The sequence below is a fragment of the Pituophis catenifer genome, unplaced genomic scaffold (genome assembly GCF_029215685.1).
Source record: "Pituophis catenifer annectens isolate HBS135680 unplaced genomic scaffold, rPitCat1.0.hap2 SCAF_2, whole genome shotgun sequence".
NCBI lineage: Eukaryota > Metazoa > Chordata > Lepidosauria > Squamata > Colubridae > Pituophis > Pituophis catenifer.
In genome coordinates, this window is record NW_027256882.1 from 45,802,101 (window position 1) to 45,828,125 (window position 26,025).

Below are 26,025 nucleotides of genomic sequence, written 5' to 3' on the forward strand. Positions count from 1 at the left end.
TTTTTAGTTTTTCATCAAAAACAATCATGCTTTTAGATTCATTCATTTTCCATGCATACGTATTAAGAGACCTATTTTTTAAAAACATAGAATATACTTTTTTTTCTTATCTTCAATCATCATTTTCATTCATACTTTCCATGCAGCATATTTGTTCAAAATATTGCATTATTTTCCAAAAACGCATTTCAGGTTCTTCTATTATTATTTATTGGAGCATTGTAATCTATTATGACTGAACTATGGATCCTTTCCTACTGTCATAAAGTCACAAGAATCTAGATTATAGCAATTTAGTTTTTCTCACATTTTAGCCCTTTCGTTCACAATTAAATCTACTTTGTTTCCCTGCACAACCCAACCCCTCAATATTGTACCACTTGCATTCATAACTTATTGCAATTTTTTAGGTTCACAGACCTGCCTTTCCTTCTTTCCTTCCTTTCTCTCCCTACTTCCTTTTCATTTCTTAATTCATAAATCTCATCTTCTATTCTTCTTACATTCTTACAAAATGGGTCCATTGATATTGACATCTGCTGTCCATTGCAAGTTTAGTCAATCAGAATGTTCACATGCCTCTTTTTAAAACTAGATAGCAAAATCTTGATGAACATACTAGCCTTAGTTATACCAGTATCTTTCTGGAAATAGTTAGGATAGTGCAGGTTTTGTTTTATTTTGACCAGAATAAACTAGTTTTACCCAAAGTGTGCTTTTGCTATTCCTCAGAAACCAGTATCTCTATTTTTTTTTATTTTTTTTTTTGCTTTAATTTATATGCCGCCGTTCTCCGGAGACTCAGGGCGGCTTACAATACGTTAAGCAATAGCCTTTATACTTTTGTATATTTATACAAAGTCAGTTTATTGCCTCCACAATCTGGATCCTCCTTGTAAGGAATCCTATTCTATGGATTCCTTACAAGCGAACAGATTACTGCCATTTCCACCAACTAAAAGGTTGGATATTTCAGCAAGAGAATAGACTGAAACATACCTTCACATCACTTAAAAAATGCTTGCACACACAAAAAGGATCATAGTGCATGCCAGTAGAGAACTATTAAAATTCTCCAACGAAGAATGGAAAAATAAAACAAAGCTAGTACAGAAAGGCTTTTGATTGGCTGCAGGAAACATCTGGAAACTGTTATTTCTGCCAGAGAGATGTTAAGAACTACTGAGAGATCATTCAAACTTCTGCACTTACCATATTGACTTGTTTTCTTATTCTGAATCTGTCAACAGCTGCACATGAATAGTTAAGTACATGTTCAGATTTGCATTAAGATGTTATATTTAATTCTTTTCCTTGTAGAAGTTGTGATAGCTTCTATTCATTTAGAGTTTCATGAAAAAATGGAATGTGACCTATGGCACCTAACATTTGCATGCAACTGCACAATGCACACAGTCAGGATTCAGTTAATTCCCAAACTTCTAGACCAGCAAATCACACTAAATTGGTTGGTTGGTTGATTGGCTTATTGCTTTCTTTGTTTCTGAATTACACAGAAAAATTATGGGGGCAAACTTATTCCCACAAAAATTTATTTTTGTGACAATTACAGATAGTCCTCAATTTACAGTCACTCGTTTAATGTTTGAAGTTACCATGGTGCTGAAAAAAGTGACTTGCAATTGATCTTTGCATTTACAATCATCACATCATCCCCAGTCACATGATCAAAATTCTGGCACTTGGCAACCAGCATGTATTTATGGTGCTTGCAGTATCCTGAGATCATTGATTGCCATTTGCAACTTCCCAGCTAGCTTTCAATAACCAAAGCCAATGGGGAATCCAGATTTGCTTAACTGCATAATTCACTTAACTGCAGGTATTTTTTTAACGACTATGGGGGAAAAAAAGTCATAAAATGGAGCATGACTCACTTAATAAATGCCTCGTTTAGCAACAGAAATTTTGAGCTCATTTGCAATTGTAAATTCAGGAATACTGGTGCAGAATGCGGCCGCGCGGGAGATTATGGGAGCGAGGGGTCGCTCCCATGTGACACCTCTCCTGCATGAGCTGCATTGGCTTCCAGTGGTCTTCCGGGTGCGCTTCAAGGTGTTGGTTACCACCTTTAAAGTGCTCCATGGCATAGGACCTGGGTATTTGCGGGACCGCCTTCTGCCGCCGATAGCCTTCCACCGACCAGTACGCTCCCACAGAGAGGGACTCCTCAGGGTGCCGTCGGCCAGGCAATGTCGGCTGGCGCCCCCAGGGGGAGGGCCTTCTCTGTGGCAGCCCTCGCCCTCTGGAACGATTTGCCCCCGGAGATAAGAAGGATATCGGATCTTCGGGTCTTTCGCCGTGCCCTGAAAACTCTTCTTTTCCAGCAAGCAGGGCTGGCGTGAACCCCGCCCCCCTTTTTAAGTTTTTAATGGTTATTAATTGTTTAGTTTTAATTTGTTAATGGGTTTTAATTCGCACTGTTTTAATTCGGGCCAAAGTATATAATTCTTTTAATTAATTTTAAATTTTGTATTGTTATGTATTTTAGTTTTGGCTGTGCACCGCCCTGAGTCCACTAGGAGAAGGGCGGTATATAAATTGAATAAATAAATAAATACTTGTATCCGTGAGGCCATTACAAGAAATAATATGCTAAATTGGGTCTCATACATATAGAGTTACATGTGCACACATGTACATTTCCTGAATAATCATAGCCTTGTTCAAGTGTACATCCTAAGAGTATGAAAGAACCGAGAATGAAGCATTCTGGGAGGCAAAAGTTGACCTACGACCCAATATATCAGTAAGAACTCTCTTCTGAGTTTGCAAGCTTGATGTCATGATCTCATAGATGCATTCATGTGTGGTTCAGAAAAAACACTCTTAGAATGACATGTTTAATAAGTCAAAGTTCCACAAACCTTAATATATTAACATAAGATTTGACTTAATGGCCAAAGCCAAAATATTAAGTCCTGAGCCGTGCAGTTAAGCCCATGTTGTGGTTATGTTGATTATGCTCTTTAGCTTTATCTTGGCTGCTATATTCCTTACCTTTTGTTTTATTATTTATTAAATTTATAGTCCCTTATTTACAGGACTCCAGCTAGCACACCCAAACATAAACCAGGAACAATCAAAACAGAACCATTGAAAACAATTAGAACAATTAAAAATTGAAAAATATAACTTCCCAGTTATATTTTTTCTTGTTTTTATTCCCTCTTAGCTGCCACCATGTTTGTGGTGGCCACATTAATCAATCAACTCAGTAAATATACACTGTGTGCACAATTAGTAGGCAAGTGAGTATTTTGACATATCATTTTAATGCATATTTCCCATCTCCAAGCTGTATAAACTTGAATGCTTAGTGGATATAAGCATATCAGGTGATGTATATTTGTGTAATGAGGGTGTGACCTAAGGAGATCAACACCTTATATCAAGATGTGCATAATTATTAGGCAGATTCTTTTCCTCAGGCAAAATGGGCTAAAAAAGAGATTTTAACTGACTCTGAAAAGTCAAAAATTGTAAAAAGTCTTTTAGAGGGATGCAGCACTCTTGAAATTGTTAAGATATTGGGATGGCCAAGTTAAAGAAGGCTGAAATCCAATCACCACTGAACAAGACATTTAAGTTGAAAAGGCAAGACTGGGCCAAGAAATACCTGAAGGCAGATTTTTCAAAGGTTTTATGGACTGATGAGATGAGAGGGACTCTTGACGGACCAGATGGATGGACCCCTGGCTGGATCAGTAACAGGCACACAGCTCCACTTCAACTCAGATACAAGCAAGGTGGAGGTGGGGTACTGGTATGGGCTGGTATTATTAAAAATGAGCTAGCTGAACCTTTTCAGGTTGAAGATGGACTCAAAATCAACTCCCAAACTTACTGCCAGTTTTTAGAAGACACTTTCTTCAAGCAGTGCTACAGGAAAAAGTCTGCATCTTTCAAGAAGACCATGATTTTTATGCTCCGTTGCATGCATTGAAGTACTCCACTGTGTGGCTAGCCACCGAAGGCCTTCAAGATGAAAGAATAATGACATGGCTCCCTTCCTCACCTGACCTAAACCCTATTGAGAACTTGTGGGGTCTTCTTAAAAGGAAGATTTATGGTGAAAGAAAACAGTACACCTCTCTGAACAGTAACTGGGAGGTTGTGGTTGCTTCTGAACAAAAGGTTGATCCTCAACAGAACAAGAAACTGACAGACTCCATGAATGGAAGGCTTATGACTGTTATTGAAAAGGATGGCTATATTGGTCACCAGTTGTTGTTGTTTTGAAATGTATTTTGAAATAAATAAAAATTAATCCTCCAAAATACAACTTGCCTAATAATTGTGCACCCAGTGTATGTCACATTTTGGGGAAACACACATAAAATATTAATGTTTACATAGCTACTTGGTTAATTGCAATTTCTGTAATTAAAGATATTTGTATTTATAGCTACTTCTATATTCTATTCAGCATTTTCGAGCACAAATGGAAGATAGACGGGAAAATCTACAACAGGGAGAAAAATGAGTCACAAATGAAGGTGAACCAGGATTCTGATCCTGGGGGGAAAAATGGGGGGGAGTGATAATAGTTTAATGAAAGAACCGTATGGGAATATCTTGCCTTCTGGAAAGCTGAAAATAAATTAACTGGTAGGAAGTCTTTAGGCTGCCAAAGAAATAACAGGAACTTTGAGATTTCTAATAGTAAGACAAATTGGTAGGAAGTCTTTAGGCTGCCAAAGAAATAACAGGAACTCTGAGATTTCTAATAGTAAGACATGTTTTCCATAAACTAAACAAGTTGCTGCAACTTACAAAAAGGATTAAAAGAATTAACCCAACAACCTGACTTCACTTTGAAGAAATCCACTACCTATTCTGCTCTATGGGTGATCGTACAGTACGCAAATAAGCGATCACTTTCACAAAACAAAGAGTTGCATGAAATTTACATGATGGTCTCATGCTTGGATTTTTCAATAGCCGTCTTTAATCCTCCTGCAGCGCAGGCCGGAGAGATCGCCTCACTATGCGTGAAACAATGCTGTGGACAACCATGTGCAAATCCAGCCCGATGTGTGGTTGCTACAAAAGGCATGTGAGAGAGAAAGATATAACTCAGAACGACTAGAGGTCGGCAAAATAGTAAATCTAATATATAAGGCATGAAAGAATAGATCGTACAACTAGATTTTCCACGCGTACTTTTGGAACGCATTAGCCGCAGCGGGCTATGCGGCCATTTACCCTGAGATAAACCAGTTTGCTACGTAACAGATTTCATCAAGCCTTTGAGTAAACACGCTCAGCGTCGAAAATACGCTCCAGCTGCTCGGTACTGGCGGACCCAGGCAGGGAGGGACTCTCTCTCTCTCTCTCTCTCTCTCCCTCCAACAAAGGCCTTGCAAGACTCGGGGCGCCAAACGCAATCGGCACCCTTGCCTCTGAGGCTCACCGCTACCCAGCCTCTCCAGCCAGTTTTCCCCGCTCCTCCTTTCACTCGTCCCTCAGGCCGGAGCGAGCAAGGCTCCGAGGGGCTAGGTCTGAGGAGGAGGAGGAGGAGGGGGAGAAGGCGGCGCCGGGGAGGAGCCAGACACGCAGGCGGATTCAGGCTCGGTTGTGCTCGCACCCGCCGGCCTCTCTTGAGCCCGAACAGCGGCGGAGAGAGAACGAGAGCGAGCGAGCGCGCGCGGGAAGAGACGGATGGAGCTCGCGGAACGCCACAATCCCCCGGTGCGTAAAGCCAGCGGGGCTTAAGATGGCGCGGGAAGCCCGGAGCGCTGCCTTAGCGTGGGGATGGGGTGGTGGGGGTGGTGGGGCGCTTTAGGAGAAGGGGCGAGAGAGAGCCCCGCACTCTTGGAGTGGGGGGTGAGGGGTGGAAGGGCCAGGCAGGAGAGGGATATGTAGCCTGGGCGCACAGGGCTCCCTTTTGGAGACCAAGGGAAGGGGAGGTCGGAGCTCCCGGGCTTTTCGCGGGGAGGGCGAGGGGGATTGAAACGGGGTGGTGGTGCTGTCCGTCCCTGAGCTCCTCTCGAGGAGAGGGAGGCGGGCTGGCTTTTTTTTCTTTTGCGGGAGGGTTAACTTGGAGCGTGGGAATGCGGACGGCGTATGAAAGGGCGAAGAGGGAGTTCGGCAACCTTGGATGCTGCTGCTGCCGCCGCCGCCGCCGCCTGCTAATTCCCCACCGCCTCTCGCCCTCCTCCTTTCCCCCATAGTGTGGTCGCTTGTCGGGGGACTTTCTTCTCCCCCCCCCTCTTGAGGAACGTGTGTGAACCCTTCGTGGCGTGTGACTTTCGTACCTGTCACCAAAGCGGGATCCTAAATAAACTTGCTTTTCAATGTGAGTTACAACATTTCAAGAAATAAAAGTGGCTTGAGCAAGCGCGGTTTAGGAGAAAGGAAGCCATCCGGCGGGTGCCCTCCAGATGCGTGGGGGGCTTGCCCCTCGCATCGCAGCCATCTGCCGCGGCGAGGAAGAGTCAGCGATGTACAGTAATTCCCCCCCTTTGGGGACTAGGTAGGGCTAGCAAGAGTATGTGTCTTAGAAAGTTTAAACTTTAAAAAAAATAATAATAAAGGAGGGCGTTTGGAAAAAAAAAAGTGGGTCGATTGCCTTGAAATACACAGGATTGCCTGGAGGTTTGGGAGTTGGGGAGGTGAGGTGGAAGGAAAGGATGCATCCTCAAGGAGTTAGAATCCGTGGTGTGCGCCCGCGAGACATCTCAAGAATGTATAAGCAGGGAAAAATGGGCAGAAGAAAAGTGTGCGGTTTTTCTTTGCACGGGCTTCCTCTGTAACGGTCCTCTGGTGCATTCCTTTTAAAGTCACAAGGTAGCGGAGCATTATTGCACTAAGTAGTTTTGAAGATAAAAGAATAGGAATTTTTAATCTGTTGCTTGTCAGTGGTGTTTTCCGGTCAGAATATTTATTGCACTGCAGAAAATCCATTTAACATTCAAGTGCAGCAGTCTTCACTTAACATTTCACTTTCTCTTCTGCACTGATTGTACAATCCTGAATGTATACACCAACCTAAACTAGGCTTTTGTCATACAGGATTTCAGTAGGCTAATGCAGTCAAGTTATTTTAAAAAATGATCTAGCTTCATTTTTATTTGTTTTATGGGAATAAAGCCTAAATCTGACCAGAGCTAGTCTGGTTGCTTTGTACATCAAAATAGAGGTTCATGTAGTGCAGTAAGTACTGATAGGAGAAGAATCCTGATGCTTGGCTCAGATGGCAGCTCCTGTTGTGATGATATAATGTTTAATAGTAATTAATAAATAAGCAGCGAGTTGTTTGTCCTTATGATTGACCTGAGTCAACAGGTTTTGTTTATCTCAATCTGCCTAATGACAGGTTCAGACATCTCAGCAAGAGGATCAGTAGATGTTGCAAATTGATGGATAAATTTGGAAGCTTTCATAGGTGTTGGATGACCAGAGTTCAGAATCAGAGACATTAAACTAATTAAGGTAATTCTATCTAGAATGCAGCAACTTGGCATAAATTGTATATTTTAATGGTCTAGTAGTTTTCATATCATTCTCAATTTTGACTTGGAAGCTTTAGTCCATTTACGACTGTCTTATGGCATTTGAAAGAGTGATCAATTTATTATTGTAATTTCTTTGTTGTGAACTGCCCAATAAATTGAGAATCGGGAGTCATACAAGTTTATGTGATGTTAGAGGAATGATAAATGATAGACAGAAGGAAGTGAAATGTAGAAATTATTAATAGTGGTCATTCACAGAAGTGTTTTTAGGTGTGACACAGATATTCTCACATTGACGGCTGTTTATTTCACAGTTTATTCATTTATCCCTCCCTACCAGCCATGTCCATGCATGTTCCTTGTTCAGCATATTCTATGTATCCATCATACAAATTGTGTAAAAATGTATATCATAAAAATAACAGCTGTGTCCCTCAAATTGTTTGAATTTAAAGTACGTAAATTGAGGCTAAAATTGGAAGATTTCCCTGAGGCTCATGCATGGCTAACTTAGAATTTCAAGCAAGTTCTGATGTCTGGGCTTAATGCTCTGTTAGACAGTTAATAGTGACCTGCCAGTTAGAATATTGTTGAAGGTTTATAAACCCCTTTTCAATCAATGAGTTTTAATTCATAATACAGTTATGAATAAAAGATTTTGTGGGTTTGTGAGATTCCATAAGTGATTGCTGCATATTCTACCTATCCAGGACAACTCTGGTGTAGTATTGCTAAGGCAGAAATAGTAACACATCCTGAAATACAGTGTTGAATAGCTATTAGCAATAGATATACTGCAGTTTTCAGTTCTTTCTCTTGGTTTTCCTTTCCTCTTTTCAAAAACCAACCATCTATAGCTATTGATCAGCTAATAGATAGGTTGTCTGAAAATCTGTGATGGGTAGCACAAATCTACAAAATATTTTTTTCAGGCTAACGTAAGGAGGAATTGATATATTCACAAATAATTACATTGAGTATATCTAATTATTTTAAATGTACATGATTAAAAATAAAATTTAGGTTTTGTTTTGGTCTTCCTTGCTCTGTCAATAATTTGGAGTGGTTTTGGCTTTTTGGTTTTTTACCTTAGGGGTGATAGTATATTAAGCTAAGGAAAACTCTCACCCCCACCTCCAAAAGCCGGACTTCTGTGGTATACTTAGAGTAGCTGATTTTCTGCTAATGACAATGGATAGTGGTGAATATAGCTGGAGGAACAGTAACATTGCTCGTTCAGTAATATTAAATGTACCCGTCTCATTTCTTGCACCTATTGAAAAACAATTGTGTTACCTCAAACTATAAATCTTGATATTTTTCCACAGGGATTTTATTAATTTGAAACATTGTTGTGCTGCTTGTCAGCCAGAAAAAAATTCCCGTGAGGCTATATGCTAGGAAAGACTTCACTAAGGAAAGAGTAGGAACATTGGGGGAAACTGATAATATGTAATTTATTTATTAAACTTACATGCTGTCCTTTTCACTCTGCAAAGTGACTCTGGGTGACTTACAATTTAAATCATATATTTCATGCTTAATTTTAAGGAACCTAAAAACTTAGTGTAACCACAAATGTATTCTAAAAGACAATTTAAATAAACAGCAGTTAAAAGTAGGTTGCCCTTGAAAGAAAAACTGCTGGAAAAAGAGGTTTTAAAGACGGAGATATTAAAAGGAAATTGGAAACAATTCTACTGAGGTGAAAAAATAACAGGAGAAGAAGCCAATGTAGTTACACGAAAAGCTTGGTGAAAACAAAAAGCTGTAAGAACAAATATAGGAAATGAAAAGAGGTTTAGGTCGCACAGAATCATAAAGACTCTAGAACTGTGAAATTGTTATCAAGACAAATAATAATGTGAACTGAGGTTAGGGAAGGAGACTAATAGAAAGGGCTTATTTTGAAATGTTCACATTAAAAGAGAAAAAGAATTCATATATTGCCAATATACTGATACAACTGATTGCAATTGCACAGTGAGTACAACAAAATAGTACAAGTAGTGACAAAAAGGCAGAGCTAGATAGCTGTTACTTTGGCTTAGTTATTTCCTAACAAAAAAGTATGTCTTCACCAGAAAATCTGAAGAGCTGAATGAAAAGGCAGATTTGATGCTTTGAAAAGGATAACAACATGGCTTGGGAATGCCTTTTTTCTCTGAATGAATTGAATCTGCAATACAAAGGTATTAGCTGCTGATATGAATAAAATCAAATAAACAGATTCCAGGTTGATTGATTATTTGATTTGGAAGGTACCTGGAAATTGTACTTGTGAAAAAGATGTTTGACTTAAGAGTTGATTGTGCACTGAATATGAACCAGCAGAATGATAGGGCTATAAAAAATGCAAATATAATTTTTGCACTATAATCTGCTTTGATTAAATATCTATTTCAAATATTGCTTCTTATAAGAAGGATTCAGAGCAGGCAGCCAGGATGATCAGGGGACTAGAAACCAAGACTTATGAAGAAAGACAGAATGTTTGGTATGTTGGTATCAACATTTTTTGCCTTCAGAAGTTGCGAATGCTCCAACATTGGAAGTTTTAAAGAAGATGTTGGATAACCATTTGTCTGAAGTGGTGTAGGGTTTTCTGCCTAGGCGGGGGGGTTGGACTAGAAGACCTCCAAGGTCCCTTCCAACTCTGTTATTCTATTCTATTTAACTCCGAGAAAAGATGATCCTGGATGTTTCAACATGCATGCTTCAAAAACATCATGAAAAAAAAAGAGGTCAAGATCAGATCTTTTTCTGGAATAGTGGATTTAAGCTACAGGAAAGCAGAATGTAACTGAACGGTAGATGCAATTTTCCAACAGTGGTGAGGTGACTTTCATTGGATGAGTTCAGGGAAAAGCTAAACAACCATCTATTTGGAATGCCAGCACTGAACAGGAAGCTGGCGGCAATGTAAATAATTCCTTTCAACCCTGTGACTTTAGAGAGACTGACTCAACTTTGTTGTGTCTGGGTAAGAAACACCTTGAAGGGATTCCCACAGCCAAATGCTATCTAGATCAGTCATTGGTCCTGTGTGGTTGAATGTTACCTGAGCATGTTTTTGGAGAATAGGTCAGAAGGAAGGGCTGAGGATTAAAGCAGTGAACTGGCCAGTGGAAATCAGAGAGAAGCTATTTCTTCAAGACTATGAACAAACTGTTTTTGTTATTCTGAGTCTTGTTTACACATGTATGCCCTACAGTAACCCTTCCTTTCCTGGCCTTTCATCTTGTTGTACTCAATCTATCCTTCTACTGTACAGGTACTTCCTGCGTTAGATAAATAATGGGGTTTTTTTGCTGTCCATTTGTGCTTCATAGATGGAAGGCATGTCAACAAAATCTTGCTATTTCATACCCTCCATGGCCCCAGTGGATTTATAGATAGTCTAAACTATGTTGCTGTAATCACATGCAAGGTAGAAATAGTAGAATGTAACCAAAGTCTTTTGAATCCTGAACATTTAAATTTCTTGCTTGTAGTTGGAAAGGAGTAATATATTTTATTGTGAAGCAAGTTTATTATGAAGAACGAGGGTCACATTCCAAAATGTGGAAATGGCCACAAAATCTGATTTCATTTCATTTACAAAACAAGGGTTGCTTAACTGTTACGGCATAGCTGGAACTTGCAACTACAAATTTTTGCTTCAGAGTAGATTCTGCTGCATCAGATTAAAGCTTGGATTGGACTTCTCCATCACTCCAGGTCAGGGAACATTTGTGCCTGTCGATTGGAGTCGGTGCCTAGCTGTTGCATTTATACATCTGCAAACGTTAATTCTGGCTAGGGAGTGCTCAAACAGCAAAGCACAGAACAGGAAGTCTGATCAATCAGCACATAGGATGCACACCTTCTCACTATTTGCAGTTGGTATTTGGGAAGTGTGTGCATCGGTCCATCTGCAGCCATCTGCGATGTACAGTTATCCATCGCATTGACAGATAAAGGGTTTTTTCACAATGTAAGTATGTGGTGATGCCTACCAACAGTTGTCGGCAACTCTAAATCAAGCTTAAGGCCAATTTACCGTGTAATTCTATATCTTTTAAAAAATGTTGCTTAGCGTCAAGGATTCTTGCACAAGACTGTAAGAAAGGATAGGCTTTTGTATTTGGGCACAGTTGAGGTCATTGATCAGCCAGTTCTCTTGGACCGGTTGTCCCCTGAGGGAGCAGCCTGGTCACTGAATAGGCTTGGGAGCCCATGGTATGTATTTGTGCTTGGTTTCCTGATGATGAAATACTTGTTAAAGTTGTAGATATGGCTCTTTTATAATAAACTCAAGTGCTTTTTCTCTTTGCTCCCCTTCATTAGTACTCCTTTAGATAAGCAATAAGTGTAACATAAGGCTAGAAAAAAGTAGCTGGTTTCTATAATCTGAATTGTGATCTTCCAAGACAGTATTCACATATTGGAGCTGATCTGATGCATTATGATTGGGAGCTGATAGAACATATCAGTGATGAAATCTAAATTTTTTTACTACTGGTTCTGTGGGCATGGTTTGGTGGGCGTGGTGTGGCTTGGTGGGCGTGGCAGGGGAAGGATACTGCAAAATCTCAATTCCCACCCCACTCCAGAGGAAGGATACTGCAAAATCCCCATTCCTTCCACTCCTGGGAGAAGGATATTGCAAAATCCTCATTCCCACCTCTCTCTGAGGCCAACCAGAGGTGGTATTTGCCAGGTCTCCGAACTGCTCAAAATTTCCGCTACCGGTTCTCCAGAACCTGTCAGAACCTGCTGGATTTCACCCCTGGAACATATCCAGTAGTCTGTTTTAATGATATGGACCAAACGGTTAAAGAGATAGTGTCTCTTTTCCACCACTTCCCTTTCCATTTAGCAACACAAAATATTCTACATGTAGTGCCATGGTAAAATTCTGTCATTAATGATATAACAACGCCCTGAGGTCATTGAGGGGATAGGCATAGTTTGCAGAAGTGCAGGATATAGTATAAATGTGCTCCTCTCTTGCGTTACTCTGTTCCTTCTTTCTATATCACTACAGGTAGTCCTCAACCTATGAGCCCAATTGAGCCCAAAATTTATGTTGTTAAATGAGAAATTTGTTAAGTGAGTATTGCCTCATTTTACAACTTTTCTTGCCACATTTGTTAAGTGAATCACTGAAATTGTTAAATTAGTAACATAGTTGTTAAGTGACTCTGGCTTCCCCATTGACTTTGCTTGTCAGAAAGTCATAAAAGATGATCACATGACCTCAGGACCCTGCATCCGTCATAAATATGAACCAGTTGTCAAGCATCCAAATGTAAATCATGTAACCGTGGGGATGCTGCAACGGTCATAAGTGTGAAAAATGGTCAGTGCCATTGTAACTTTGAATGGTCACTAAACAAACTGTTGTAAATCGAGGACTACCTGTATTGTAACTTAAAGTTTTGGTGGTATACCTTTGGTGGTGGAACACTGTTGCTGGTAGAATCATGTATTTTGTTGTTGTATGCCTGGACAGATTTGTCAGTGTGCCTTTCAAATCTTACCTAACAAAACTAACAAAACTTCTGCCAAGTTCTAGGATCCCTCAGGTAGTGAATCTCTATGGTTTTGCTAGTTAGCATTCTTTGCCTAAAATCAGCAAGACCTGGATAATCTGAGAGAAGGGGATCAAGGAGTAAGCTGTGATTTACTTCTCCCATTTGTGGTCTAGTAGATGAAAAATGCCATGGTATGCCCATTCAAAGTCATCAGAATACTTCCTCTGTACTATTATTATATTTTGTGATTCCTCTTGCTTCAAGAAGCTCTTTAAAAATACCTCTCCTCCTCCACCGCCTCTTATATTTTTCTCTTTTCTTCCTTCCCTCTGCCAAATTCTGTTTTGTAAGGGAAGAAATTCAGCAGAAATAGCACTGTAGTTCTCCTTGAAGCTAGGACACATGCTCCATCTGTTAAATATATAAAACATTTCAGTGCCAGAGGCAGGAAGCTTGGTATAATGGGATGTAATTGTCAGTCTGGGAACAGTTTGAGGGCCTGACAGCACTGAGTTGTGTAATGAAAGTTTCAGCTTCTTGTTAGGTAAATTCTTTTATAACAGACCTTTTGAACTTTTGGGTTTTGTCAAGAATAAAAAGTGTCCAGTTTTCAGAAAGTCAAAATGCTTTCAGTGTCCTAGATGGGTAGATAATTTGCCATTGGTGGCAAAATGGGAAGAACCATGCGCCTTGTGCATAGTTTGCCAACCCATATTCCATTTCAGGGATCTCTAGCTAAAAGGAACTTGGTTAAAAAATATGGAGAACATCTTGCCTGAGATAAATCAGTGGTCTGAATTTACACTGTGTAATAAACCATGCCTTTATAGTGTTGCCTGATTCAGAAATCATCTTACAAGCATGACGGCCACAGAATATTGAAACCAAAAAAAACACATTATGTCTTAGCAATGTGAAAATACAGATGTAGTAATTCTTGCTTATTTCCCTCAAGGTCATTTCACTGATCCTTTACAAGTAATGAAAGAAACATTTTTATTTGTTTGGCCCTAACCTTGGAAGTACGAATTCATTCTTAACCTAAAATCACATATGTTTTGTTTAGAATTGTCCAAAAATATTCTTGGGATTTTTTAAAATATTTTTTAAAATAAATTTTTAGGGGATGCCAATAAGGACCTAAATATTTAGTATTCAGTACACTATTAGTAATGCTAAACTACATCATTGGTTTTTTTTTTTTTTTTTTTAAAAACCCATCATCAGAGTCATGTTTATCAAAACCTGCTCAGTCATGTTGAATTACCACAAGGTATAGATCCTGACAAACTAATAAATGAAATGAATATATGGATAAATATGCTATGTTTTTGTCCTACTCTGGCTAAATGATAAAATTTAGCTAGCCTAGTGCCACATTGTTGAATATTACCATTGCATTTTGAAAATTCTTTTGATTTTCCACCCATCTTGTTATGATCAAAAATTAGGGAAGAAAAGCTTTTATTGTTTGAAAAGATGGGGAAAGATGACCTATCTTCACTGGGTTTTTAAAAACCTTTTTGGTCACCTGGTTCTAGAAATGGTTAGTATTTGTTAGACTAGCTAATAGAGGCACATCTTCCCTGGCTTAATTTATAAACATTATTCCTCTGAGTAATAAAATGTTGGATATTCTGCCTTTTCCAAGAGAGTTTTGTCTTCAGGTACCTCATGAAAATAGCAAGAAGTCTTTTTTACCCAAGGCAACTTTCAGTAAATAAGAGAGGTAAGATACGTATATGTATATTTTGCTTGCAGGCTTCCCTATTTTGCTGCCTCTAGGTGGCTATAAAATACCTCAAAACCGTCATACATATAAACATAAAAATCTACAAATCAGTACCAACACCATACCAGTGTCATGTGGTAGCAATCTTAGCTTCAACGAAGGGATAAAGAACTTATCTGGATCCTAACTTGGAAAAAAAATATAATTTTCCTTATTATTATAAATAATAATCAGAACCGTTGTTATTTTTATGGAATCAGACTTGGCAAGATGCGGGAAACATAGCTAATATCAAATAAATATGCATTTTTGTATTCTCAGGTACCTGGTACAAACAATTTACTTTGTGGTGTGTTGTACATATTATCTTGTCCTATATATACTGTTCTTGCACTTCTATTCCGGGGACTGATTCTGCATTTTTTTCACATTTTCATTTTAAGATGGTTATTATGTAGAAATATATACCTTTCAGTAATTCTTTATTGAAAGCTGCAGGAAAAAAAAAGATCAGGGTTCAACAATGCCCTTCCAATATGCAGCTTTATCATTTCCAGATTAAAATTGTTGATCAGAATCAGCAGCCCTGCTGTGTTTTCTTGTACAAGATACATTACCTGGTGCTTTTTTAGCTTTATACTGCATTTTAAAACTAGGTATCTGCATAGTTCTGGAAATCTACTTTAATCAATAAGGCTGGATATGTGTGTTTTGTGTGGGGCTGAGCAAATGTGTCCATTTGTACAAGGGTTATGAAGCGCTTGCTTCAACCAATTGCTTTAATAAATTATGCATTCTGATGCTGCACAACAGTGTTGTGATCAAAAGCTATCTCCTCTGCCACAGAGGAGACAGGAAGATGTAAATCTTTTTTATTTCCCCCCAAAGTTGTTGTTTATTCATTAATTTAAGGCCTTCAGGGATATTAAAGGTAATGGAAATTGGTCAGTGAATTTAAATAGATTGATCAGACTGCTCTATGTAGGGAAGGAGGGTACATGGGATATCAGTGGCCATCCCGTCCCATACAATGAAACATCAGTGAAATTCTATGACAGTTTCCAGGATTTTTTTTTTTTAAAAAATATTGTTGCTTGTGGTAATCTTTCTCATGAATATGTAGTAGGTTTCTCAGTTTTGAAAGAGAATGAAGGCTACTAGCAGCTTCTGCCAAAGGCCCCATTTGTTTCCCCTTATGTATTGATCAGTGGTGGGTTTCAAATTTTTTTACTACCGGTTCTGTGGGTGTGGCTTGGGGGGCATGGCATACCTTGGTAGGCGGGATTTGGTGGGTGGGGCAGCGGAAGGATACTGTAAAATCTCCATTCCCACCCCACTTCAGGGGAAGGATACTGTAAAATCTCCATTCCCACCCCACTCCAGGGGAAGGATACTGTAAAATCTCCATTCCCTCTCCAATCCAGGGGAAGGTTACTGCAAAATCCCCATTTCCTCCCGATCAGGTGGGACTTGGGAGGCAGAGAATAGATGGGGGCGGGGCCAGTCAGAATTTTTACTACCGGTTCTCCAAACTATTCAAAATTTCCGCTACTGGTTGTCCAGAACTGGTCAGAACCTGCTGAAATCCACCTCTGTTATTGATATAACTGAGTGGATTTTCACATTGTCTATTCATTTGTTCTTTCTTTCAAAAAACTGCCTATACTTTAGAAAGCATTTTTGAAGCGTAGGCTTAGTTGATCTTTTCCAGTATACGTTATTGATCAAGTGAACTAACCAACTAGTCAAATCTGGTTGCACTTGAATTTGATTTATTGCCTTGAGAAAAATTAGGTTTTTTACATGTTCAGGCCTCATGAACTTCTTTTGATATTAAAAGCAACGGAGAACTGAGATTAACCTCTGCAGTTGGCAGTGGTTTGTCCAGCCTAGACAACAGATTTGTTTGAAAACATATATACTGAGTCTTGTCTCTGAAAAGCACTTGGTGGTTTATAGCAAATCATAACTTAAAAGGATCCTTCCAAATTATAGCATCGTATGAAACACAAAAACCCAGCAATCAAAATATTTGGAATATTAAAAAGAGCTGGGTTAAAATGGTAAGTTATAATTATGTTTAATTCCTTCTTATATAAATAATGTTAGTTTTGGAAGATTATTGAGGCTGAGCTCCCTTCAGATTTAAGCAAGAATGGCTCCTTTATATATACATCTTATCATGCTTTCTAAGAGGGTAAAATAGGTGAAGTGACCTAACTAGATTCTAAATTCCTAATGCTTATAAATAAATTGATTGAAATTAACAGTTGGGGTACACTGAGAGGGAAGAGTATAATTTGTAAATAAGCAGTTTTTTAAATGCTTTATTTTACTTTTATGAGCTTTTTAAACTACCATGTTTCCCCGAAAATAAGACCGGGTCTTATTTTCTTTTGACCCCCGAAAAAACGGCTAGGGCTTTTTTTCAGGAGGGTCTTATTTTTTTACCCCCATGTTCCAATATGAGGTGGGGGGGGGGGGCGAGCAGCCCCTTGCGCCAACTTCCTGAAGGGTTGCAGCAGGCCATCCCACCATCCATGGAACAGCTGCCTCGTGGGTGCTGCTCAGGCTGCCGTCTTCAGCAAAGGTGATAATTTCCCCCCGCCCCACCTGCAGATCATCCTTTCAAAGAGGAGTTTCACCATGACGAAGAGGCGGCTGGCGGCAGTGTTTGTGTCGGGTTGGACTTTCTCCTGCCTGTCTTCCTTTTTTCAATCTATGGTGCCCCATGCAGAGCCAATAAGAGAGCTGAGTGCCCACCAGGGCCTGGAGAGTGCCAGGCTCAGCATAGCTGTAAGCCCAATGTGCGCAGCCCGGTGCTGCTGCTCCCGTGCGGAGTTTAGGGGAGAGAAACAATCCAGGGTCTCTGCTGCTTCTGCTTTCCTGCCAAAAGCAGAAGCAGCAGAGACCCTGGTCTTCCTTCCTTCCTTCTTTCCTTCCTTCCTTCCTTCCTTCCTTCCTTCCTTCCTTCCTTCCTTCCTTCCGTCCTTCCTCCCTCCCTCCCTTCCCTCCCTCCCTCCCTTCTTTCTTTCTTTACTTACTTACTTATTCCTTCCCTCCCTCCCTCCCTCCCTCCCTCCCTTCCTTCCTTCCTTCCTTTCTCTCCTCCTTTATTGTGCAATGGCACAACAACCATTGCAGCACAAGGTTTGACACCGGCACAGCCACAAGCGGCAGGATGCTCGAGTTGCGAACAACCCGGGGATTTGGGGATCTAACTATGGATCAACTGTAGTTTCGAAATATATTTCAAAAAGGCACATGTGATGAAACTGAGAAGTATCAGCTTGGTAAGATCTGCATCCTTCAGAAAAGATTAATTGGTAATGTACTTAAATGACCTAAAACACATTTTAGGCAGTATCAAAGATATGGGATGTTGCAAATGTATCATACTGTGAGTAGACAATATCTAGAAATAGGTCACCATTTTCAGATCTGGTTTAGCGGCTCTCTATTCTCTCTTTTTTCCTTTATCCTCACACTTTTTCTGTAAAGGAACATTTAACTACATTTTTCAATATAGGAAACTTGTATTTTGGGGTATAATGAGATTTTTTTTATAAAAAAAAGATGAGAGTGACACTGCTGTTTCTAACTAAGCATTAAGCTTTCATTGATCTTTTGCTACATATTGCAGAGGAGTCTTCATATTCTGCTGTGGGCGTGGGTCACCATTTAGGGTGATTTATAATAATTCCCCATTGTAAGAGGCAAAGAATGATATATGTGAACTGCTGTTTTTGCTAATGCAGTGCAATGAAAGGCAGCTCATTACATTGTACTAGCCATGGTTTTCCATAATAATGGCCAATTCCCAGCTTGCTGTTTATTGAAGAGCAAAAATTTTAGCTTTGGAGAAGAAAGTAACACCATCCAGAGCTGTAGATTGGGAAATTAAAAAGTATTCTGGGGGAAGATAGGAATGAACCATTTCCATTGAGTATTGTTGCCAAGAAAAATATACAGACCATATTATTACCAGGAATTGAACTCTACTTGAGAGGGACTTCAGTCTTGCCCATACAATATCTGACTTAAACTTGAGTGAAAAATAAAAGTTGTAGTGAAAAATATGGGGCATGGTGTTTAGAGAAATTAGAGCACTTTTGAATCTAAATTTAGATATGTCACTGAGAATTGCATTATTGTTGCTGGTGGAACAACGGGATATAAATGAAACAAAAAAAGAAATGATTGTAAATTTGATAATGGCAGCTAGATTAGTGATGGCTAAATACTGGGGACGAAATTGGGATATTCAAAGAAATGAATGGTATAATGAAATTTGGAACATGGCAACAAACGATAAATTAACAACAAATTAAATTTAAAAGGATGATTAAAATAAACAATTATAATGAAATATAGGGGGATTTTATAAAATCATTGTTGGTGGAAGGCAAAGGGAATAAACCTACTCAAGAATATATGCTATTTTGGAGGGGATATAGGCACAATTAGAATATATTGTATATTTTTTAGCTGTTATAGAAGAAGAAATGTAAGGGGGAAAAATGGTCTCCGGGGGTGGGGGTGCACTGTATTATTTGTATTCTTTTCTTTTCTTTTTTGTATTTAGATGTGTATGTATATGTTCATATTGTTTGCATTACTTGCATTTAAAATAAATTTTTTAAAAAATAAAAGTTGTAGTTATTTTTCATATCAAAATCTTCTGCTCATCTCTAATATGTTAGGCAGGAATAACAGACTTGGTACTAGCATTCTTATTCCTAGAATATTTCTTGAGGATAGGAGTTTTGAAAAATCTGAATTGTTTTGAAAACTGCATCTGTATTTGTTTCTAGAACAGTAACTCTATTAACCTTTTCCAGTAAAAACAACGAAAAATGTTTTAGATTTAAAAGATATTATTATTGCAAAATCTTCTTGTGGACTTTGGACTGAAATCCATAAAAATGTACTTGATAATATAATGCTTTAGTAATTTGGGTGCTGTGTTTTTTTATCTGGATTAGAACATTGTTAAAATACATGCTGAAATAATTTGTTTTATTGTTAAAAAATCAGACTGAAAACTCATGCATGGTCTATGTTAAAATCTTTGTCTTTCCATTTCTCAAACCAGTTTTCATATTTCCTGAGAGGCTGTATAAGGTTCAGAGTAGTCAGGATGCAGAAGGGATACTATCTAGGGTGGATAAAAATCAATGATATTTTTAAAAAAATCAAAAAAATTGATTTTTTTATTTAAATCGGATTTTTTTTATTTAAATCGGATTTCTTTGATTTTTATTGAATTTATTTTAATAAACAACTTGGGGTAAAAATCTATCGTAAGATAGTTTTCTATTTAAGATACATAAATAATTTAGTTTATTCAGCATGAAATGGACCTTAGTTATGTAGCACAAGGCTGTATATTCTGCAACAGTGGGACTATCGGTGAGTCAACAGCGGGTCAAAGGGATAGCAGAGATGACAGTTGCTCTTTAAAAATTATGATTTAAATCGAGTTGATTTACATCAAGTCTTTTTACTAGTGATTTAAATCATGCTTTAAATCGACTCGATTTAAATCAAATCCACCCTGATATTATCAAATTTGATTTAATTTGTGTTTCTTTGTAGCTAGCATCCAAGATAGAGAGTACTTGCTTTTTATGTTTATTGTAAGTGCTCCTAACGTGCAATGCTTTCTCTCTCCCCCACCCCACCCCTCCCCATCCTCCCCCAAACAGGGTAAGAGTAAGTGGTGAATTCTACATCTTTTCAAACACACCAAGTAAATCCAGATTTGTGTAGACTGTATATTGGAACAGATGGATAATGGAGACTGGGGATATATAGTAAGTATTTCTATTGTTCAATAACATACATTTTTCAGAATATAAAAAAATTCTCATACAAAGTAGTGCTGTTTTCACAAATAGTTATTTTAATCTCAAAGCTACGTTTAAAATATCAAAGACTTCATAGACCTACAACAAATTTGCTAAGCTAATTAAAAGGAGAATTCAGGGACCATGTTTATCCTAATTGGAAAGCCCTTTTTATGTATTGGATGAAGTCAGATTATTTTGAAATGGTTAATCTGAGAGCACCCAGACTCTGCTCAGTTTATATATAAAATATTCTCGTCTCTCCCCTATGAATGGTCTTCCTCAGTTTTGGATCCTCCATCAGAGGCCTGGGAGTTTGTGGGGTTTAGCACAGTATCTTTGTTGTTCCTAGCTCTGCCATTACCAAACATTTGAGAAGCAGTTTGGTCTCAGTGGCTAAGACGCTGAGCTTGTCAATCAAAAGGTCGGCAGTTCAATGGTTCGAATCCCTAATGCCACGTAACGGGTTGAGCTCCCGTTACTTGTCCCAGCTTCTGCCAACCTAGCAGTTCGAAAGCACATAAAAAATGCAAGTAGAAAAATAGGGACCTTTGGTGGGAAGGTAACAGCGTTCCGTGCGCCTTTGGCCTTTAGTCATGGCGGCCACATGACTACGGAGATGTCTTCGGACAGCGCTGGCTCTTCGGCTTTGAAATGGAGATGAGCACCGCCCCCTAGAGTCAAGAACGACTAGCACGTATGTGCGAGGGGAACCCTTACCCTTACCCTTACCTTGGTCTCGAGGTTAAGTCACCAGGCTAAAAAGCAGAAGAGCATGAGTTTAAGTCCCACCTTAGCCATGAAAGTCAGCTGGGACTTTCAGCCAGTCACTCTATCTCAGCCCAATTCACCTCATAGGGTGGTAGTTATGGAGAAAATAGGAGGAGGAAGGGATGTTGGAAATGTTTGCCGCCTTGACTTTTTTGTAAAAATAATAAAAGACAGGATACAAATAAACAAATTAACTTCTAATTCATGAGAAGAATTGAAATGGTGCGTGTGAGCACATGCACATATGTAGAAGGTAAGGAGAGGAATAACAAGCGATGCTTAAATAGTGAAGGTGACAGAAATTAAACAACAATTAGCTGAAATGGAGGTTGTTTAGGAAGAGGAGAAATTTCATGCAACTGTTTTTTTCAGCAAGCCTGACGTAGTAATCCTATTTTCAATTAATCTCTGCCTGCTAGAATGGCTGTTGCGTGGTGAAACCTCATTCAGTGAAGCTTATATTGGAGAATTTCCCAGTATCCTTCTTGGATGTTCTAGTTAATTCAATTGAACATCTCTAGTTTCACAGCACTGTATTCCAAAAAATTTCTGTGTACTTTGGATTCTGCCCCATGCCCTCAAAACATTCCTATTCCAGCAGGCCGGCCTGGCCTAACCTCTCTTTTAAACTGTTTTTAAATTTTTTAAATTTTAAATTTGTCTTATAAATTTGGGATGTTTTAAATTTTGTTCTAAATTGTTTAATTGTTTAAATTGTTCAATAAATTGGCCAATTTATTTAATTGCATTTTAATGGTTTTTTAACGTTTGTATTATATGTATTTTATCTTTTGGCTGTTCACCGCCCTGAGTCCTTCGGGAGTAGGGCGGTATACAAATTCAAATAATAATAATAATAATAATAATAATAATAATAATAATAATAATAATAATAACAACAACAGCAACAACAACAACAACAACAATGTTCTTTCTGCATGATTTTTTTTTCACTGAAGCAGTAACAAACTACTTTCCAATTGTGTTTTAAGTAATCATTGCTACTTCAATTATTTCCTCCAATAAACAAGGAAATGTTGCAAATTGGTTACCTTTTCTAGAGCCTATATGTCATATTTGAAAGAGCCTTACATGCCAGAAGCAGTTTATACCTTCTCTGATGCAGATTTGAGAATCACTGTTTTTCAGTGGTACAATTTTTCTAATAAATTGAGGGCTTTTTTTTTATTATTTAGAATAGAATAACAATGGAAAGGACTTGGAGGTCTTCTAGTCCAACTCCCTGCTTAGACAGGAAACCCTATATTATTTCAGAAAAATGGTCATTTGACTCTTCTGAAAACTCCATTCAAATCTGATACATTGGTCCTTCCACATTGCATTCTTTTAAATATATTATTCAATTGGGTTGTTGTTGTCAGTTATTAGCTATCCTGGAATTCAACCAACAAGGTCTGTAGGGCAGGGGTGGGTTCTACTAACCTTTACTACTGGTTTGTAGCGGGGCCGCACGCACGCTCTTCTGCGCAAGCGCAGAAGCTTCTGTGGATGTGCAGAAGCGTTTTGATGACATCAGGGTCGGTGGACGGAGCCTCCTGCTGGTTTTACTACCAGTTCTAAAGAACCGGTGCGAACTGGGGGCAACCCACCACTGCTGTAGGGGAAGTTAAAGGATACAGGGATACCACTTTAAATTGTGATCTATTGGATTTGCTTAGCCTTTTAGATATCTGAATGAAGGTGAATTAGAAGGTTAAACCTGTTTCCCATTCCAGAGTTCAAGAGATGGAATAATGGGTTAAAATTACAGGAAGGCAATTTCCAGGTAAATGTTTGAAAAATACTTCCTAACAATAACATTAGTTCAGTCCGATAAGAGGTTATTTTTGGATATGAAGATGAATTATGGTGATTTATTGAATACAGGTAATCCTCAATATATGACTACAATTGAGCCCAAAATTTATGTTGTTAAGTGAGAAATTTGCTAAGTGAATCACTGCAGTTCTTAAATTAGTAACATAGTTGTTAAATGAATCTGGTTTCCCCATTGACTTGGTTTGTCAGAAGGTCACAAAAGAGGATCACATGACTCTGGGACACTGCAACTGTCATAAATGTGAGTCAGTTGTCAAGCATCCAAATGTAAATCACGTGACCATGGGGATGCTGCAATCGTCATAAGTGTGAAAAATGGTCATGTCTCTTTTTTCAGACATGATTTGCCGTTGTAAATTTGAATGGTCACTAAATGAACTGTTGTAAATCAAGGACTACCTGTATTTAAAACCAGGTAATGTGTGCTCATATGAGTGTAAAAGTGTTCTGAAACTTACTTTTTCTTCCCTAAGATGACTGAGCCAATCACTCTAAATGTGGGTGGACACTTGTATACGACATCGCTTACAACTCTCTCGAGATATCCTGATTCGATGTTGGGGGCCATGTTCAGGGGCGATTTCCCGACTGCCAGAGATTCTCAGGGCAATTACTTTATTGACCGAGATGGGCCTCTTTTCCGGTACATTCTCAACTTTTTACGAACCTCAGAGCTAACTCTACCTTTGGATTTTAAGGAATTTGATCTGCTTCGGAAAGAGGCAGATTTTTACCAGATTGAACCCTTAATACAATGTCTGAATGAACCTAAACCTTTGTATTCGGTGGATACTTTTGAAGAGGTAGTAGAGTTGTCTAGTACACGCAAACTATCAAAGTACTCCAACCCGGTGGCAGTGATCATCACACAGCTAACCATCACAACCAAGGTCCACTCATTGCTGGAAGGCATTTCCAACTATTTCACCAAGTGGAATAAGCATATGATGGACACCAGGGACTGCCAAGTTTCTTTCACATTTGGTCCCTGCGATTACCACCAAGAAGTCTCCCTCAGAGTCCACCTGATGGAGTATATAACAAAGCAAGGCTTCACCATCCGAAACACGAGGGTCCACCACATGAGTGAACGAGCCAATGAAAACACCGTTGAGCACAACTGGACTTTCTGCAGGCTGGCGCGGAAAACGGATGATTGATTTTCTGTTCGTTCTCTTGTTTTTAATTTTCAAGAAGATGACCCAGCATCCTCAGAACAATGTATTAGGAATGGGTCTAGCTTTGCCTAAAACAGTATTGGAGGCTTTCTGTTCTTATTTTGCTATGAATATTTATTATTGGTTTTTAAAGACCGCAGAGTGGACATGTGCTGGACTCTTCTGTCTTTTGTCTTGTGAGAAACGTATGCATGTGGTTGCTCTAATATTATGACTTTTTAAAAACAAAGGATAAACAAGAGGGCATCCTTTTTAAAAAAAATGGCAGATGATCACATTATAACATTTTTGTTTTGTTACGGTCATTGGCCACAATATAGAATGATAAAAATCAGCCTCCAGGTTTAAACTGTGTTTAATCTATCTCCTTATTATTACAACATCTGGGAACAAGAGTTAAATAGTTAAATAAGGAGTTAAAGCTGGAGAAATTCCTTCTGGATTGTCCCCAGAAATGGCTACGGTGCTTTTGGAGATGAAATATTACCATCATGTAATCTAACCTTGTTTTTCCTTAATCGGTGAGCAAACAGTATTATAACAATTTAGTTACCAATAAACCTCCATTGCTTTTATTTTCCAAAATACAGCATTTTGCAATTATTGCAACTGTTCCTTTCTATGCATTATAAATCAAGCAACCAAATATTATATCTGCAGCTATGAAAGTACATTTAGAAGTATTTATATTGGATTCTGAATACAAATCCATCCTGTGGTAGAAGTCCTTATTTTTTAATGCCATGTGCAATATTATTTCCAAATGTAATGCTTTTCAACAAAACGCTAATAAAACACAGTCTGGAAATTATATTTGCAAGCTGTTTGTTCCTACCTATTTTCCTATTTATTTGTTTTATACTCTAGGACATGGAAGAACAGCAAAGGAAAAAACATTTAAAATAGGGACAGAACTTAAAATTATTGGCTAGGCTTTTCAAAGCATTTGTAAATGGAAAGTAGGCTGGACAATGCAAATGACATTTTCTTAGAATAGGAACCAATATGCCGTACCTCCTGTTCTGCTCTCTGCCCCATCTGATAATTAAATGAGAAGTTGGCATGCTATACAAAGCCCTATTCTCTAGTGTAGCATTGGTTCCCTAGCGGGGCCTTTGGCCTCATGTAAGGCGTTCTTAGAAAATGAAGTGGGTTGGAGAGCAGGGAGCAGAAACTTGGTTGCAGAAGCAACTTAAATATTTTGGTTCTGATAAACTTCATTTTTGCCTTTGCCGTTTACAGCAATTTTTTCATGAATAAGTATCTTTCCATGGCAATCTTTTGTTGACAATCTCCCCAACATGATCTCAAAATTCCAAGGATCCGTTCAGATACAGAAAGATTATTCTTTCCAGTATAGAATCCGAATACTTGGTCCATTTGTTCCCAAGAGCTCTTTAAAATTTCCAGTGGTTTACTTTTGCTTATGAACCCTGGATTATACTTTTAGAACTAACCTTGATGTATATTTAAACAACTTGGTGATTTTTTTCATAGTTTATAGTCAGAAAGCAAAAACTATGGAGACTGAAATCTTTCTCGTCTTCGTGGCCATATAGCACTTAGCAATAGCACTTACTTATATACCACTTCATAGTGCTTTACAGCCCTCTCTAAGCGGTTTACAGAGTCAGCATATTGCCCCCAACAATCGGG

The 26,025-nt window shown here is 38.6% G+C and overlaps 2 protein-coding genes across 3 annotated transcripts in view; one reads left to right on the plus strand and one right to left on the minus strand.

The window, feature by feature from the left end:
- The first annotated feature begins 5,589 nt into the window (after positions 1–5,589).
- Positions 5,590–25,023, plus strand: KCTD6 (potassium channel tetramerization domain containing 6). Of its 2 annotated transcripts, none has more exons than XM_070936837.1 (3): positions 5,590–5,715; positions 20,441–20,548; positions 23,665–25,023. In XM_070936837.1, exons 2-3 carry the CDS (start codon positions 20,522–20,524, stop codon positions 24,349–24,351), a joined length of 714 nt encoding a protein of 237 aa, XP_070792938.1. In that variant the 5' UTR covers positions 5,590–5,715; positions 20,441–20,521; the 3' UTR covers positions 24,352–25,023. The 2 variants fall into 2 exon arrangements, with proteins under 2 accessions (XP_070792938.1, XP_070792939.1); XM_070936838.1 differs by lacking the exon at positions 5,590–5,715 and adding an exon at positions 7,369–7,458.
- The window catches only part of ACOX2 (acyl-CoA oxidase 2), a 49,845-nt gene continuing 38,725 nt past the window's right edge, over positions 14,906–26,025 (minus strand). Inside the window, exon 16 of the mRNA XM_070936835.1 lies at positions 14,906–15,224. The gene's annotated coding sequence lies outside the window, so the exon portion shown is untranslated. The remainder of the gene's footprint in view (positions 15,225–26,025) is intronic.

Bases quoted from the DNA above. Each gene is read 5' to 3' on its own strand.
- KCTD6 (XM_070936837.1), top strand. From the start codon at position 20,522: ATGGATAATGGAGACTGGGGATATATA. The intron at 20,549-23,664 runs GTAAGTATTTCT...TTCTTCCCTAAG, and splicing joins ATGGAGACTGGGGATATATA to ATGACTGAGCCAATCACTCT.